The following is a 17,778-nucleotide window of genomic DNA, read 5'->3' on the forward strand; positions in this document are numbered from 1 at the left end:
CCCATTGCTATAAGATGATTGAACGCTTCCCTAGTACAATAAGATGGACTCTTGATCTTACAATCTACCTCATTATGACCTTATTGTACACCTGTACTGCACTTTCTCTAACTGTAACACTTTATTCTGCATTCTGTTATTGTTTTCCCTGTACTACCTCAATGCGCTGTGTAGTGAATTGATCTGTATGAACGTTATGCAAGACAAGTGTTTTACTGTACCTCAGTACATGTGACTATAATAAACCATTTTACCAATTTGATCAGGCGTATATACCTTTCTTCCAAGGCTTTGTTTATTTTGTGCTGAAATCATGATAGGAAAACAGGAATCCTCAGTTGGAACTCTTTCTCTGTGCTTAGAAGGAGTCCCATGAATCAAGTTCTCCTATCTCCTATCATGAAACTCCATGAGAAGAGCAAAGCCTTTAAATCTTTGCTTCTAAACTGTATCCCCAGGTTGAGCCCTGCTAATAACCTGAACAACATCTAAAATTGATGAGACCAAAGGGAAACAGACCAGCCCAGCCTACTCAACTCTGCCTTATGTCTGAGAGTCCGCCTTTAGGAAGAAGGAACAAGCTGACATTCATTCAGCACTTTTCACAACCTTAGAATGTCCCAAAGTACCCTTACAATCAATGAAGTACTTTTGAAGTACTGCTATACGGTAGGGGAATGTTGTAAAAATAATTTAAATATCTGACAGGACTCCACGCTAATTTGTTTCTTTCATATTTTTAAAACAAAACTTTAACTATCAATGATTGGATAAACAAAACACAGCCAGAGATCCCAGCACCTATACAACTCAGAAATCAATTTGAATAAATTTATGACGACTGAGCTCAGACTTACTTGGAAAGCAGAATCATGACCAGCTGGAAGACATGTCAAACCTGTTCAGGGACAGTAATTTAAGTTTAGAAATATAACCTGTCTTGAAAACTGCATGCAGCTTGGCAGAACTGCAAGTTTGGATGCCAATTCCATTCACTGTCCCACTGGTGAAAGGTGACTTCTTGTGCACCAGAAATGTAAAAACCTGTCCAGAGGGCAAGGGTCTATGTCTTAGCAGTGGAAGAAGAAAAAAATGTGTCCTTGGCCATCTGCTGATGCACTGGGCTGGTAACAGAGTCACAAAAGGACGCCATTCAGCCCATCGAGATCTCTATTTACAGCAATGCAGCTAGTCCCACATGCCTAAAATCTTTTGGTAAATCTCTTCAGCAACCCCTCTAAAACCTTCATATCTTCCCTAAAATATTATACCTAAAACTGGAGACCAAACCAATGTTTTATGAAAGTTCATCAGGATTTCATTGGCATTGCTCTTTATGCCTCCCTTTATAAAGTCCAGGATCCTACTCTGCCACATTCAAATAATTATGCACATATACTCCAAGTTAGCTTGTACCCCTTTTAGAATTGCTCCCTCCAATTTATATTGCTTCTTCTCATTCTTCCAATCAAAATATAACTGTGCATTTCTCAGCATTAAATTTCATCCTGCCATCGATCCACCCATCCTGCCAGATGGTTTATATCTCTGTAAAGCTTGTCCTATTGAACGGCAGAGCAAGCACAAGGGGTTGAATACTATTTCCTGTGTTCTTATAGTTATATCCTTATGGTTCTCATAGTTCACTACATCTCCAGGTTTGTGTCATCGGCAAATTTGGAAGTTGTGTCCCAGACACTGAGGTTGATAACCAGCCTTTGTAGTTAGTTGACAAAACGAATTTGACCTCTTCTCTTTTGTGCTCGCCCTCCCCTGCCTTTGGGCAGTATATCAGGGTTATCATGAGGAATTATATCATCCCACGGGGGACCTCTTACCATTTTCTGATGTCACATCAAAAGGGGAAAAATAGAAGCAATGTTTACCCATCCTTAACCAACTCCTTATCCAGATGTAATGGCACAAAGAATCCACAGCACCCCTCAATTTCTGTTCACATGAGACCTCTTCCACCTTCCCCAATAATCCCAATAGTAGGCCAGGTGCCCTGAGGAAATTAAGAATCCGTGCACTGATCCATATCTCACAAGTAAACATTTCCTGAAGGAAATGGATAATTACTAGTGCAGTTCTACTGAAGAGATTGAGACAACTGTTTGGTCCCCAGTAAAGAGTTTTACTCTCAACCACTATCCCTCATCTTGATAAACAACCAAAAGGACAATCCTGTCTCAAAAGTAGTGCCAATGAAGCAGTGCTCAGAAAACATGTTAAACTTGCACAAAATCAGTTTTTATAATAACTTGGCAAGCAGAGAAAGCATATAAGAACTGCATCATAAAAATCTGTAAATGACATTACAAGTTTGCAGGCCATGAAACTGCACCCCTAAATGTTTTGATAACCAATGCAGAATATCAGATGACAGTAGGTTTCTTAGCTATAGAAAGTTCAGTCATAAATCGTCCTTTTCACTAAGCACCCTGCAGAGAATGTTCAGGGTATAAAATAAGCACATGTGAGACTCATTACTCAGCAATAATACCAAAGTGGTGTTCCTTGTTTTCCTTTTTCTTAAGCTAGCTTGAGTTTGTACTTGTAATTACAACAAATGTCAAGAATTGCAAATGCCTTTGAACAGAGTAAACATGAGTAGCAAAAGCAGGGAAGCACATTGGTGTCTGTACCTCGGACCAATCCAGCGCAACCCACTGTGGAGGACAGGACTGATTGTTACAGGGCTCTTTCTCAATAGGCCTGTGCGTGAGACAGTGGCTGTCATCTAGAGTTTCTTCCTCAGAAGGTCCAATTTTCCTAATGCACAATACAGTTCGTATACGCATTCCACCATCACATGTTTTGCTGCATTCTGACCAATCTCCAATAAACCATCTGGAAGTCAGAGAAGATAAAGTTAGAGTTACAGAATCATACACACAGAAGGCCAGTTAGTCCATCGTGCCAGTGCAGCCTCATTGAAAGGGCTATCCGATTAGTCCCATTTCTTTTCATGTACATGCCCAATACCCTTTGGAAATTGTTATTGAATCTGATACAAAATGTCAAAACTTTCCTCATATTGCAACAACACAACTAAAACCTTGAAACACTCACATAAAAATGTAACATTAAAATTACTTAGGTGGCTTGCATAAATGTGTTGGCCAGAGAATGGCCCTTCTGATGGCAGAAACTGCTAATACCAATACACTTGTTCAAGGATCACAAATGCATTGTCCAAGAAGCCCATCTAGATACCAAAGGGTTATCAAGAAGAGGATCCTTATAGTTTAACAAATTTCATAATGTTGCCTGATGTTGTGTGATCCCAGAATTCAAAGTGTGGGCTTGGTGCTGCCACACACAGCTGGCAGCACATACAGTGCTTCCTCCCACCCCAAGCAGAACTCCCTGCAGCTTTGTAACCAGATAATCCTTATTGTCAATAAGGAACTGATTGTGGACTTCAGGAAGGGGAAGTCAGGACAACACGCACCAGTCTTCATTAGGGGGTCAGTGCTGGAAGGGGTGAGCAGCTTCAAATTCCTGGGCATCAACATCTCAGAGGATCCTATCTTGGGCCCAACACATTGATGTAATCATGAAGGAGGCATGCCAGCAGATCTACTTCATTCAGGGTTTGAGGAAATTTGGTGTGTCACCAAAGACTCTTGCAAATTTCTCTAGATGCATGGTGGAGAACATTCTGATTGGTTGCATCACCGCCTGGTACGGAGGCTCCAATGTGCAGGATCGAAAGAGGCTGCAGAGGGTTGTAGACTCAGCCAGCTCCATCATGGGCACAATCCTCCCTGCTATTGAGGACATCTTCAAGAGGCGGTGCCTCAAGAAGGCAGCATCCATCATTAAGGACCCTCACCTCCCAGGACATGCTCTCTTCACGTTGCTACCATTGGGGAGGAGGTACAGGAGCCTGAAGACCCACACTCAATGTTTCAGGAACAGCTTCTTCCCCTCCACCATCAGATTACTGAACCGTCCATGAACCCATGAACACTACCTCATTATTCTTCTTTTGCAATATTCATTTTCGTAACTTAGAGTAATCTTTATGTCTTTCTGTCTTGCTCTGTACTGCTGCCACAAAACAACAAATTTCATGACATATGTCAGTGATAATAAACCTGATTCCGATGAATCAGAATACACTCAACTATGAAGTGAATTAGGAGCTTTTTGTAAGGAAGTTATTGAGCATGTTTTATGGAAGTCTCAGTCCAACATATCAAAGGCTATTCCAAAATCCACCAAGGGGATCACTTCCTCCAACAGGTCTGTCCAGCAGAATTTCTGTATTCTGAATCATGACTGAATACCGTTTACAAGACCATTGTTTTATACATGATCCTTGTTTATTTCTGAGAAGCAATTCCATTTGTTTACTTTGCAGTGAAGTAATACAAATTGAAACGTTGAATATTAGCATCACATGAATCTGTCTGCTGGTACCCCTTAGTGTTCATTTCTCTGGTGGCCACTGATGCTTCACCAAGCACCTTTCTGGAATAGATATAATTCACCTATGAGGTTCCTTTGTTTTTAACCTATTTACTATGTTAGGACTTTAATTTCATTTGTATTATTTGAAATCATTAATTCTACGTAGTTGCACCAAGATAGGGAGATCATTATGCTTGTGAAAAGGCCTTTAATTTTATAAACCTCTTTTAGGCTAGGTTGTTTCGTTTCCAATTTTCTAAGTGCTTCTATTAAAATTTCAACAGTACAAGGTTTTAATAAAGAAATCTTACACTTGCGATTGGTGGTTATGATTTCTGCCATGTCTCTTTCTGCCTTGATCATCTCTTCAATGTGTTTCTCCAAGTTCCTCCATTCATTCCAGTCTGCTGTTTCCTCCCTGAATTATTTATACAGGTTGTTCTTCCTCTTTATTTTGCTTTTGATTTGGGTCATGCTTGTTTAGTCTAGGTCTTTTGACCTTAGGTATTCATTTATCCTTCATGTTCAGCAGTATGTATTACTTATCTTCTGAAATATGTAAGAAGCCCAACCGATCAACCTACTTAAGATGCTTCCAGATTGCTTTTAAATTAGACTTTGCTCATGGTTCTTTGAATTTCCAGATGTCATATCATACCGAAGTTGGTAATTTTGAGGTCACAGTTCCCTTATGATGATACCAATTTTCTTTCCTGCATTTTCTCTGGATATTACAAAGTTAAATGTGCATCGTCTCTCAAGGCTTTCTTGATACACTTGATCACCAAGCAGTTATGTACCTCAGACTCCAAATTACTTGGGTATTCCCAAATTAATGAAATTGCTCAGAAAATAACCTTCCTGTTTAGATGTGCCCTTCTTATCTATTAAAAAATCAGTCTTCCATCTTTTTTCTAACTTAGTGAGCTGTAATACACCTCTAGTGTTTTGTTTGTTTCTTTAAAAATATTAAACCCAAGGAATACAGTTTTAACTTCACAGCTCCTATAGAATCAACTTCATTAACCTCCCATGTGTCTCTGACATATAGAACTGCACTACCCCCTTTCCTGTCTGCTGCTACTTTGTTGAGTGCTGTATACTCCTGTATGTTGTATTCATTACAATCCTCCAGAGTCAATCATGTCTCTGATTTTCTTATCAGATTGCATTCCTTACTGCTGTAATGGCTTCCATTTCCAGCATAACCAATGCTTCTGGTAATTCACATAGAGAATATTTTAACTGTAGATTTGCATCCTTTCTCAGGGCTGTGCCTGCCTGCTCCTTGTTCTGCCTCCTATTTGTCCTAGGTTTCTGAGCTGTATGTGAGCATGTACCTTCCACCCTGTGATCAGCTCTGACTGGGATCTAATTTCCTCTCTGCCCTCTCCCCTGCCTATCTGGTTTAAATTATTCTTGCTAGCTGTCTCCTACGTTCCTTGGAAGTCTCATGTTCCTGCTTATTTAGGTCCTGATCCAGTCCTTATTTTCTCCAAAGTATTCACAATTAAACAAGAAGAAATATTTTTGCTCCTGATATCTGCCACTTCTTTACATCCTTAGATTTCTTGGTCAATGCTTTAACAAAATGCTAAATACCAAATAACATTACTTTGCATTCCTATTCTTTGAATTCTTAAATAATCCTCAGGCGGCTTTAAGAGCTGTATATTTTTTCTCTCTATATGCTTACTGCTACATAAATTAGTACCATTGGATCCTTTCCTGTATAGTTCAGTTAGTGTCTTCAATGTGCTTTGCCATAACTTCAGGTAAACAAGCCACCATCCTAAAGTTACTATCCTTTGGGCACACCAGAAATTCCACATTCTTAAGAAGAGAGTTCCTGCACCAGATGGATTATCGAGCTGATTAAAGGGTAGGCAATCCATTTTGAAGGACTTTCTGCTATGTAGTGAACTATTATTTCCTTTATGACCAAAATGAATAAAGTATTGCACTTATATAGCACCCTTAACAGAATCAAACATTCTAGGTTGGTTCACAAGAGCAGTCTCTGGCAAAATCTGCCACAGAGCAATGAAAGGTAATTCTAGTGGGAGTAACAAGAAGCTTTACCAAAAAAGGGAGCAAAAAATGAGATAGAGAGGTTTGGGGAAGAAATTCTGTAAGTTAAAGATTATGCAGTTTAAGGGATGGCCACTTATGGAGATAAAAGGTTAATTTACCCTGCGTTACATATCTCATCCTATGACGTCTCTTGACTTAAATTGCACTTGGAAAAAAACAATGTTACTGCTTCTAGAATGGACATAAGTACAAAGAAAAAAATCTGAAAACTTACTCTGGTGGACACGGCTCTGTGTTGCAAGCTCTCTGAGTTTCTGGTGGCTTACTGTCAGGGTCACAGTAACTATTCTGGACAATGGAATTGTCATCTAATCTTTTACAAACTACTTCTTGTTTCTGTGCACCTGTAAAAAAGAAGTGTTTTATCCCTCTTTATTATGAATAGTACATTTTAAAAGTAATAATTCATTATTAAAAAATCTTTGTTAATATATCTTAATTGAAGAAATGGGAATACTTTGAGATTTGTTGGGATCCTTTGAAAAATATTTGACATATAGCGTTACATTCTGAATTTGCCATAGTATGAAAATGTTTATTTACCAAAAGGATCCAACTTTTTGCATGACAATAGATCTCGTATCACCCAGCATACATCAATAAATCATAGCTAGAGGGATGCTACTTTTCTAACATGTGCATATAATGTTTAGACAGATAAATTTCATAATTTTTTTAATATTACTCAGTGGAGGGGGATAGTAGCAGACTTTGGGAGGACACAGATGTGTAGGGAAATTTAATGCAGATGTGTATGAATGATGCCTTTTGGAAAGAAAAATTAGAAAAGATGTTATAAACTAAATGATAAAATTTTAAAAGCTCTTGCAGAAAAAGAGACCTGGGGTTTCACATGCACAAATCTTTGGAGACATCAGGACAATTTATAAGGCTGTTAAAAAAAATAATGGATTCTTGGCATTATAAAGGAGATAGAGAGATTTATTAAGTCTGTATAAAGCAGTATTTCAGTTTTAGCTGGAGCATTATGTCTAGTTCTGGGCACCAGGCAATAAGAAGGATTTCAAGGCTTTGAAGAAGGTGTGAAAGAGATTTACCAAAGTGTTACCAGGGATGAAGGACATTGGTTATTATGTAAAGACTGATTAATCTGGGATTATTCTCCTAAATGCATTGAGGGTTCAATGGAGATTTAATAGTATTGTTCAAAATTGTGTACAGTTTTTGAAAGAATGTGTTTGAGCAAACTGTTTCCACTGATAGAAGGTTCAGGAGGCTTATATTTAAGACAAGGGCAAAAATGCATGTGGAAATAACAGACTTTATTTTTAGCAGTGAATTGCTTACTACAATCCTGAAGAATGGAGTTCAGATTTAATTGTAACTTTAAAAATGGAATTGTATATATGGTTGAGAAGAATAACTTCACAGAACTATGATCAAATGCTGCGGTGTCAGATTAGTAGGATCGTCTTCTAAAGAGCCAGGATTGTCATAGCGGTTCATGGCTTCCTTCCGCGCTTTTCATTACTTGTACATGTAAAACAGGACCACAACAAAAGTAGAATAGGTGGAAATACTCAACGAGCAGGCCAAATCCTGAAGAAAGGACAGATTCATATTTCAAGTGCAGAAGCATTATCATGACCAAGTGAACTTAACAGCTAAATTTCTGATTAATCATTAAGACTGAGGGATAACTTCATGTAAGAAATTCACTTTAACTATAAAAAGTTGCTTAGTTCAATTTTCCTTCAGCTTTAAGCATCATTACTATATTGATGTTATTCTTTCCCATACTATTCTCAAAGTCAATAGGTGGAGAAGTGCTGAAGACAACATTTACATCATCTTCCAGGAGCTCTGGCTGCCTTCTGCTGAAGCAAGAGCTTGTGATTACACTAATCCCTTGGAAATTCAAGCCCATTGCATTTGAGGTGATGTAGTTTGATTACATGCAGTTATCCCTCAATTTTGTTAATTATTAATCGGAAATTCAGCTGTTATAATTTGATTGCTGAAATCACCTGAGTAAGTAACTCATGAATTCAGTATCCTTATTAGAAATAATCACCACTGGGGAAAAAAACAATAGAATTCTTTTCTCCTCTTCAAAATATTAAGGGTCAATTTCAAATGTGTATCAGCACTTTATGAAACCAGGCAGTAAGCAGCAGCAAGATGGTCAAATGTGGAATATGTCAGGGCTGCATCCAATTCTACTGTCACCCTACTTCCAGATTTTCCATGAAAGTCAAGATTTGGAGCAGGAATCATGGCCAAATTTCCTCTCTTGCCCAGGTGAGCCAAATTCAACAGTATACATTTACTGCTGCCTAGCGTGATTCAAAAAGATTTGCATAGGATGAAAATTGTGCCAACATGTTAGTGTGGCCTCACCCTGCTGGAACTATGTTCTTTGTTCTATCTATCCCTCTACCACTCTCTGCAACTTAAAACTAACTTGTTTTCTCTGTTACCCAGTTCAGATGAAAGGTCTTTGACCTGAAGCATTTACTCTTGTTTCTCTTTTCACAAATGCTGTCTGACCCACTAAAAGTTTCCAATAATTTCTGTTTTTATTACATTCTGGTGTGTATGGCTTACCAAGCAATCCTTTATCCCCATTAGACTATTTGATAAATTATAACTGACCCTTAATGAGGTCTTTTATTTCCTCTTAAATGTAACTTAAAGAGTGGCACAACGGCACAACTAGTAGATATGCAACCTCACAGCGCCCAAGACCTGGGTTCAATCCTGATCTCGGGTGTTGTCTGTGCAGCGTTTGTACCCAAGGCCACATGGGTTTCCTCCGAGTGTTCTGATATCTTCCCACATCACCAAAGATGTGTGGGTTGACAGGCTAATTAGTTGTTGTAAATTGTTTCTAGCACGTAGGTGAGTGGTAGCACTTTGGGGGAGTTGACAAGAATATGGGGAGAATAAAAATAAATGGGAATGATGTAGGATTAGTGTTGTAATTGGGTGGTCGATGGTTAGTGTGGACTTGCTGGGTTGAAGGGCCTGTTTCTTTGCTGTGTCTCTATGACTCTATGTAACATCTAACACAGCAAGGAAATATGATAATATCATATTATTGCCGATTTCCAAAGTGGCGAAGGAGCAGAAAGTGGGACTAATTGAATAATTCCCTCTTTGGACCAAACAGCCTCCTTCACCACTGCATAATTTTGAGATTCCAAATACTGCAAACTGTATTATAATCAGACATGAATATTTGGGGAAATGACTTTAACAATCGATTTAAATACACCCTAGAAAGATTTCATAACAAGTGCAGTTACACCGCTTTGGGATTTTTACACAAGATCGTTAAAATCCAGGTTAAGAATCAGGGGTTATCTATACTTCTGCAGTATTCATGTGATTCTACCTCCAGCACAGGTGGCTGAGCATTCTGACCATGGCAGATGATGCCATGCAAATCCCACTTCTGTATCACCACTACCAGAACGAATGATTGGAACGTTAAACTTGTACCGAATCCCCTGGTTTGGTTCTTGTAGAAGCACCTAAGACAAAACAAAACAGAATTCAGTCTAGAACCCTGTTTAAAAGGTTCATGTACACCATAACGCCATACATATAATGCTATTCCATGTAACTTTTAACATAACAACTTTATTGCATTTCACTGCCTAAAGAAAAAGTACTTATCTATTTATCAACTTCTTCCATACTAATTAAACAATGATATCAGTGCCACATGATTGGATACTTTATACATATTTGCAAACCATTATTATCTATGAGATTCCCCAGTCAGGAGTTTGCAGTATTTCTAGCACTGTAGGCCAATAATGGGACTGATGTAGCTAAAAGCCAGAAACTTGTGGTGAAAACCATTTACACTTGCTCTCTGCTTTCTTTGGGGGTTTACAGAAGAGTGAGGGTGGGCAAGTCTTGAGTCCAACCCACCAAACTGATGAAAGGGTGGCAACATCCAGTAGAATTCCACACAATCCTGCCTCTTATTTTTGGAAGGCACAGGGAGCTTTAGGAAATAGCTATATTGATTTAGAAAACATTAGTGGAGGAGGAGAAAGAAAGAAAGAATTTTGGGGAGAGCAATCAGACAGTGGAAACGTGGGGGCGCAAGTAGAAACAGGAAACATGCAGAACTCTAGTAGAAGCCATCTGCAGACAGCCTCAGAGGGAGTATATGTCAATATGGAGATCAAAGCAGCATGTTGCAAAAACAATGTGGTGGTCAAAATGGGAATTTTTAGTTTTCATATAGACTGGGAGATGCACAGCTTAAATGGCAAGCAAAATAACTTAGAAATTGGACCAAGCTCAAACTGGGGTGCTGTCCAGGAGCAACACAAACTGGAATGTGGCTAGACTGTAGGACCTTGGTTTGCCTGTCTCAAATGTGCTGAAATTTGGATGCCATGGGTGGCACCAGGTTCACCCTGACGACTGCAGGGGATAAAGCAAGTTTGTCTGGCTCAGAATCTAGCCCAGGGACTCAAGAGGAGCTGGGTAAGAGGAGGAGAGACAATTGGCTGAAGGTGTGAACACTGACCAGCAACGGTTCACAGTCTCATATAGAACTTGGAAGGCTAAACCTGCTCCTCGTGGTTCCACATTAAGTGTTGCAAATTTGAAAAATCTTGGATAAAGGAATTTCATGCCAATGTATTAATTCATTTACAGTTGCACTAAGAAACTTAATTGGAAATGAATTCAACTGTTTCTCTTGTCAAAAGTTAAATGGAGTTTCTTGAGCCTGCAGGTTCTGCTGGCAAGGAAATAAACCTTGCTGCATGTTACCCCAGAAAAGCCATTGCAATGCCAGCTAAGAGCAGATTTACTAATAGCTGACAAAGGTCAAACGCTAACTGAATGCTCAGTTCTACCAAGGGCTCCTATGGAGGTGATTCCACAAAGCACAATTTCCACAAATATGAAGGGGCAATTTTCAAAGTCATCAGCTTGAAAGTTATTTCAGCAATTAAGTATGCAGGGTTAAAGAATAAGGCACATACTGTAGACAGAGAAAATGAACAGAGAAATAGAGTCAGCTTTAAAATCCTTGTCCAGGCCCACAATAGTAGTAAAATGGTAGATTTTATTTAATGCGATATTTTTTGCAGTTTGATCACATTTAAGTGACACAGTTTTGGTTTCCACATTACTATCAACTCCATTGTAATCATAATCTTTTAAGTTTTAAGTCCTTCTCAAATGCTCTCAACCATATTGTGAGGGTGTAATTTGGTAATTTGTGGATTGTCATTGTATGCCATCCCCAACTGCTAGTAAATTTAATGTTAATGGAATCTAAGGGAAAGCTACCAGTGACTATATTCATACCTGCCATAAAGGACATTGTTTGTGTCTGTCTGAGGTCAATATTCAAAACAAGAGTCCTCAGAGAAACATACTCAGGCTAACATCTTCCGTATTTTTATCTTCTGCATTAACATCTTCTGTCTTTTCCTCAATCGTGATGTCACACATGATTCCAAACTGCTCAGTCCATTCACTGCTCCTCTGGTAATGAAGCAGGCACTGCCTCCTGTAGCCCTTGAGTAAAACTGAAGCTTGGCTGGACCCATGGTAGGTAATACTCAATCAAGAGGAAGCAGAGCCAAATGACCTTATCACTAGTTTTGAGCCTGATCAACATCTTCAGCGCTGTAATTAATCAGCTATATCTTTTTATTTTATTCATTAATTTTTGGATGCAGTTGACAAGACCAGCATTTATTGTCATCCCAAGTTCCCTTGTAAGGCTTCTGGTGAAAGTACTCCCACAGTGCTGTTGGAGCAAGGATTCCATGATTTAGACCCAGCAATGATGAACTAATGGTGATATGTCCCCAAGATAGCATGGAGTGAGACTTGGGGGGGCGGGGTGTGGGGGAAACATGGTTTTCTCATGTGGCTGCTACATTGTCCTTCCTGTTGATAGAGGTCATAGGTTTGGGAGCTGCTGTCAGAGTAACCCAGGTGAGTAGCTTTGGGAATGGTGTCCTGGTTTTTGAAGGGAATAGGAATTTAGGTTGGTGGATGGGGTACCAGTCAAGTGGGCTGCTTTTCTATTGAGCTTCCTGAGTGTTGTTATGCCTGTACCCATCCAGGCAAGTGGTGAATATTATATCATGTGCCCTATAGATGATGGAAAGTCCCTCACTGCAGAAGACCCAGCTTCTGACCTATTGGTGCAGCCACAGTATTTATGTGGCTGATTCAATTTGAGTTTCAAGTCAATCATGACCCAAGGTCATTGATGGTTATGGGCTCGGTGATGGTATTGCCATTGAATGTTAAGGGTAGGTGGTCAGACTCTCTTTTTTGGGGGGATGGTCATTGACTGGTAGCGTTGTGGTGAGAATGTTACTTGCCACTTATCACCCCACACCAGAATGTTGTGTGTGTGATGTTGCTGCATGCAGGCATGGGCTGCTTCACTTGCTGAGGAGTTGCAAATGGAATTAAACATTGTGCAATCGTCAATGCAATTACCCTCCTCTGTCCTGGTGGAAGGGAAGTCATTGATGAAACAGCTGAAGATGGTTGGATCTAGGATATTACCTTGAGGATCTCATGCAGTGATTCCTGAGACTAGGATGATTGACCACTAACAGCCATGACCACCCTCCCATTGTCATGTAGATGTCTATTTGGCCAGAGGTTAATTTGCTATAATGGCTACAACAGCAGGGCATAGGATAGTACCCTGCAATAAACTGCTCACCTCCTAACATTTCAAAGCTTCTCTACCATCAACCAGACTCAGGTTCAGATGGAAATAACTACAGCAATGCTCAAGAGCTCAACATCATTTATGACTAATCTGTTCACTTGGTTGGTGCCCTTGCTACTAGACTCGATGTTAATTCTGCTCCATCAACAACATACTGTGTCTGCAAGGTGCATTGCAACAACTCACCAATATTACCTGGATATCAAGCCACACCACCACCTTTTCTGCAATCTCTATGACCCAGAAGGAAAACCAAAACACGAATATCATGAGAATTCCAGCACCTTCAAGTCACATATTATCCTGATTTGGTCAGATAAGTTGTCATTCTTTCCATCATTCAGTTAACAACCTGTGATTCCATGCAAGCATCACTGTGCAAACAGTGTTAGCTGGTGGGCAGTGTGGCAAAGAGAAGGCTCACCACCATCTTCTAAGCGATATGCAATAAAAGTGCCCTTATCATATTTGACCATTTTCCAAAAATATATTTTTTAAATGGTGAGCAACTACCACAGGATTAAAAAGTCAGAACTACACCCCAGTGAATGAATGAAGAGAATTGGGTAACTCAGTTACAGTGAAGTATTGCAAGACCTGCTGACCAATATGTCCAAATTCCTAAATGCCCTCTCTATAGATAAATCTCAGTACTTGGAATATGGATTTTTAAGGTTCTTTTATGGCCATGAACACATTTCCTTGGACAGATTCCAGCTCACATAATTTCAAATGAGCCAGATGAGTAAATATATAAATGAAGACGACACGTTTATGACCCTTCATTAATTCTGATGAAGTCTTTGACCTGAATCATTAACTCTGTTGCTCTTTCCAAAGATGCTACCTGACCTGCTAAGTGTTTCCAGTATTTTCTGTTTTCATTTCAGATTTCCAGCATCGGTAGTTCTTTTTTATTTCAAGATGTGTTTATGTTTGATAAGCTCTTTTTTATTTAGCGAGGGAGTATATCCAGAAGAGCTTTACTCCCAATGAGGGCTTGAAAATTGATATAGTGATGCATTCTGACATGATTACTGTCATCACATTGTGTGCTTGTAAACAACAAAAAAAACGTTTTTGACATCTGGTAAAACTAGTGTCCTTAGATTAACAGGGCAGGCTGGTATTCAAGAGGATAAGTGATATAAAGCATTGCTAGTTGCCAAAACAAATTTCAACCACTCCAATACAGGGCACCAACACATTAGCAGTTCTGTATGCACCTACTTCTCCCTGCAAATATCCATAACCACAAACCCTTTCATTTCTGTAACGCACGACAGCAACCTTCAGTTTTCCAGCAAAATGTCCGCATTAACAGAAATCTCTGAGTGGCATGATATGTCTACACCAAGTAAATCTTATTACAGCAACTGCCTTTTCATCTTAACCTAGTCCTGCAGTTCTCCTGGGTGGTACTTGAGCAGAAGAGACAGTCCACTACACTTGTAAAGAAGTCTAAAGAGATCCACGTGAATCTCATCTCTTGATAGCTAAATTGTGAGATGGATCTGCTCATACTTCATATTCGATCAAGTGCTGGTGCCTGAAGAGGCCATCAAGGGAACACAGATCTGCTGAAGTACTGCGACCACAACCATTCCCGGTTTGTTATTACTGATGGGACCACCAGTTCAGCATGGTTTTTGAATGGTGGGAAAACAAACCTCATTGTTCCAAAGAAATCAGTGATGCACAGTCTCATAGTTGTCTGCAACCAGTCAGGATTGCCAATCTGGCACCGTAGGCGTTCATAGCAACACTGCGGGAAAGGGACAAAGCTCCCCCACAGACTGTACAAGAGCTGCTGTAACTGCAAGAATCTCTGGAGCTGCCATATGCTGCATGGAGGCCCATGGTGTTACATAACAATTCTGTAATGAACTGTACATTAAACCGATGAAAACCTCCAGCCAGCATCTGATATGACTCCTCATGAATAATGCCCAATGTTCTTTTTTAAACAGGACCTCCAAGATCTAAATTTATTGAATCTTCCAACAAGAAATGATGTGTCCTGACTCCTCGATCAGCAGCACACCTTCCTCAAATGACAGTGCCTGCTGATATGGTGTGTTAACAATGCACTCATCTCAGCCTCACTTCCTGAGCTGGATGTATCTGAGGGGCTGGCTGAAAAACAGAGCACACATTACTTTCAGCCGAAGGGATAACGGGTTTCAGAATATAATTCAGTGAATATTAACAAAGGAAGAAAAAGAGGCAAAAAGCCTTCACGAACCAGTATGCTCTCTTGCTCTTAGACCTCTGACATCCTCTATAGCCTCCCACCATAGGATTTGGCACACTCTCTCCTCATGGGTTTGGCTGACCGTTTTCATCTGAGAAGTAAGGAGCTGGGAAAGGAGGGTGGAGAATGAAGGGTTCTGTGGATGGAAACCCATACCCCTTAGATATCTGGACTCAGATATTTCTAAGAAAATAGATAATTGAGAGCTCTAAAACTGATAGTGGTGGTGGAGATGATGTCTGGTCTATTCCCCATTCCAACATTTAAATTCTGCAACAGCCCATGGACAAGCATTTCAGGCCTTCCCTTTATTAATTCCTTTGCAGAACTGAGATGACAGGGAAGGGAAAGGATATGGATCCCCTCACAATCCCATCCTCTATAATAGTCCTGATTTTTTGCCTTTCATCCAAAATACAAGAATTTTTTTTCAGCAGGATTTTGGCTCATATAACAAGCATCAGTAGTAGGGCACTTCAATGAACATCGCCATGCCCTCTCTGAATATGATGGTAATATATTAGTTAGCTATGGTCAAGGGAACGTAGGGTTCTCCCGTTATAGTGGTCAACATTTGCCCCTCAACCTATTCCATTAAGCTGGACAGCCCAGTCAGTGCTCTGTAGGAATTGACTGCCAGGTTTACTTCATCACACCTACATATTTAAAAAAACTCAACTGCCTATAAAGTGGTTTGGAAAGCCACCATATAAATACAAATACTAACTTTTTTTCAAATCATTGTGAAGGGCAGAAGTTTCAAAAGGCCAAAGACACTTTGCAATTTCATAAAAACTCCAGATCTAGTCCCTTTATCTGCTTCAGCCCGACAGGAGGACAATTAATCAGTGACATCCCTCGAGCCTCAGCATTTTACTATCTTGAGGCTATAGATTTTCCACACAGAGGTGATGTATTATTTCTTACAAGTGATGACATGTGGGCAGTTTTGAATTTTCAACCTTTTAAAAGTAATTTAAAAAAATTAACTGAAGAGATGTCACAAATGTAGTTGAAATACGCATCATCAACTTTGTGCTTGTTTCGGTCACATTAAGTTATTCTCCTGTGATTCAAAAACAAATACAAGCACTTCCCAAGATTTACACAATAACAATTCTGCAAAACACCACAGATTGAAAAAGTGAAATGCTTTGAAGATAATGTCTGACACATCTCAAAGTTAACACACTGTGAGCATCAGCCAATGTTAAACAGTGCTCTTCTGCTAAACTGAGCTCACATTGAACAGCACAGCAAATTTAGACTCTATGTGCATGACTGGCATATTTTTGCTTGATAATACTCCTATAAAGTGTCTGCAAATATTTTACATTAATTTATCTATGAACTGCTGTTACATGATGTAAAATAATTCTACTCCTGAAAAATATTAATTCTTATCTTCACGAGAACAAAAACCCAGTTAGTAAAATATGAGCCAAGTAGTTTCTGCACCAATGCAAAGGCAAAGTAGGATGGATTTATCCTGACCTGGCCCACTACCTGAATTTGCAAGCTGTCAAAGACTGTGTAACAACTTCTAAATGTTTCTGACAGTCAGAGACATTTAAAAAATAATCGAGTAGAGTGAAATAATTAAAAAATAATAAAACATATTTAAAATAAAAAATATAAAGTACAAATAATCAAAAACACTGAAATAAAGTTAAGCAAATCAAAGGTTGGCAAACCCATTTTAATGAATGGATAGTCCAGCAGTGGCAAGAGAGTATTGACAAATGAGCAGATATATTATACGAATCAAGCGGGCAGAGGGTTGATCCTAGACATACCTGATTTCAGCTGGGGCACAAAAATATGCACTGGTGGACCTAAACTAGAAGGCAAAAATCCACGAGAATTCCAGCCACTGTTTGGAAATATGGATAGGGACGGGGTCTAATGTGGCTATAGTTGTTGCCTGCAGATACTTGTTCTCAAGGCAACAAGTAAAGAGTGGACAGTAAACAGCCCATCAGAACTAACACAAGGAATTTTTCATATTTTCTCAATACACAGACCATTTGGCCCACTGAGTTCTCAGAGCAAATTCATTCCCACTAATTTCCCTGTAACCCATTTTCTTTCACAGGCCCATCCACTCTACCCTTATTCTTCTACCACTCACCTTTGCGCCAGCATCAGCTAACAATGGCCAATTGACCTACTGACCAGTACATCTTTGGGAAGTGGGAGCACCTGGGGGAAACCCACATGGGCACAGGGAGGAAGAGCAAACTCCACACAGACAACACTGGAGGTCAGGATGAACCCAGGCCACGAGCCGTGAGGTATCAGCATTACC

At 39.6% G+C, this 17,778-nt stretch overlaps 1 protein-coding gene across 1 annotated transcript in view; it reads right to left on the reverse strand.

Annotated features, from left to right (window-relative positions):
• Nucleotides 1-17,778, reverse strand: part of adamts6 (ADAM metallopeptidase with thrombospondin type 1 motif, 6) — a 205,852-nt gene that overhangs the window by 9,891 nt on the left and 178,183 nt on the right. The window contains exons 19-21 of the mRNA XM_052044773.1: nt 9,875-10,013; nt 6,731-6,860; nt 2,649-2,853 (exon numbers count right to left, since the gene is read on the reverse strand). Coding sequence (XP_051900733.1) covers nt 2,649-2,853; nt 6,731-6,860; nt 9,875-10,013 — 474 coding nt within the window. The remainder of the gene's footprint in view (nt 1-2,648; nt 2,854-6,730; nt 6,861-9,874; nt 10,014-17,778) is intronic.

This window comes from Pristis pectinata, chromosome 2 (genome assembly GCF_009764475.1).
Source record: "Pristis pectinata isolate sPriPec2 chromosome 2, sPriPec2.1.pri, whole genome shotgun sequence".
In the NCBI taxonomy this organism is placed as follows: domain Eukaryota; kingdom Metazoa; phylum Chordata; class Chondrichthyes; order Rhinopristiformes; family Pristidae; genus Pristis; species Pristis pectinata.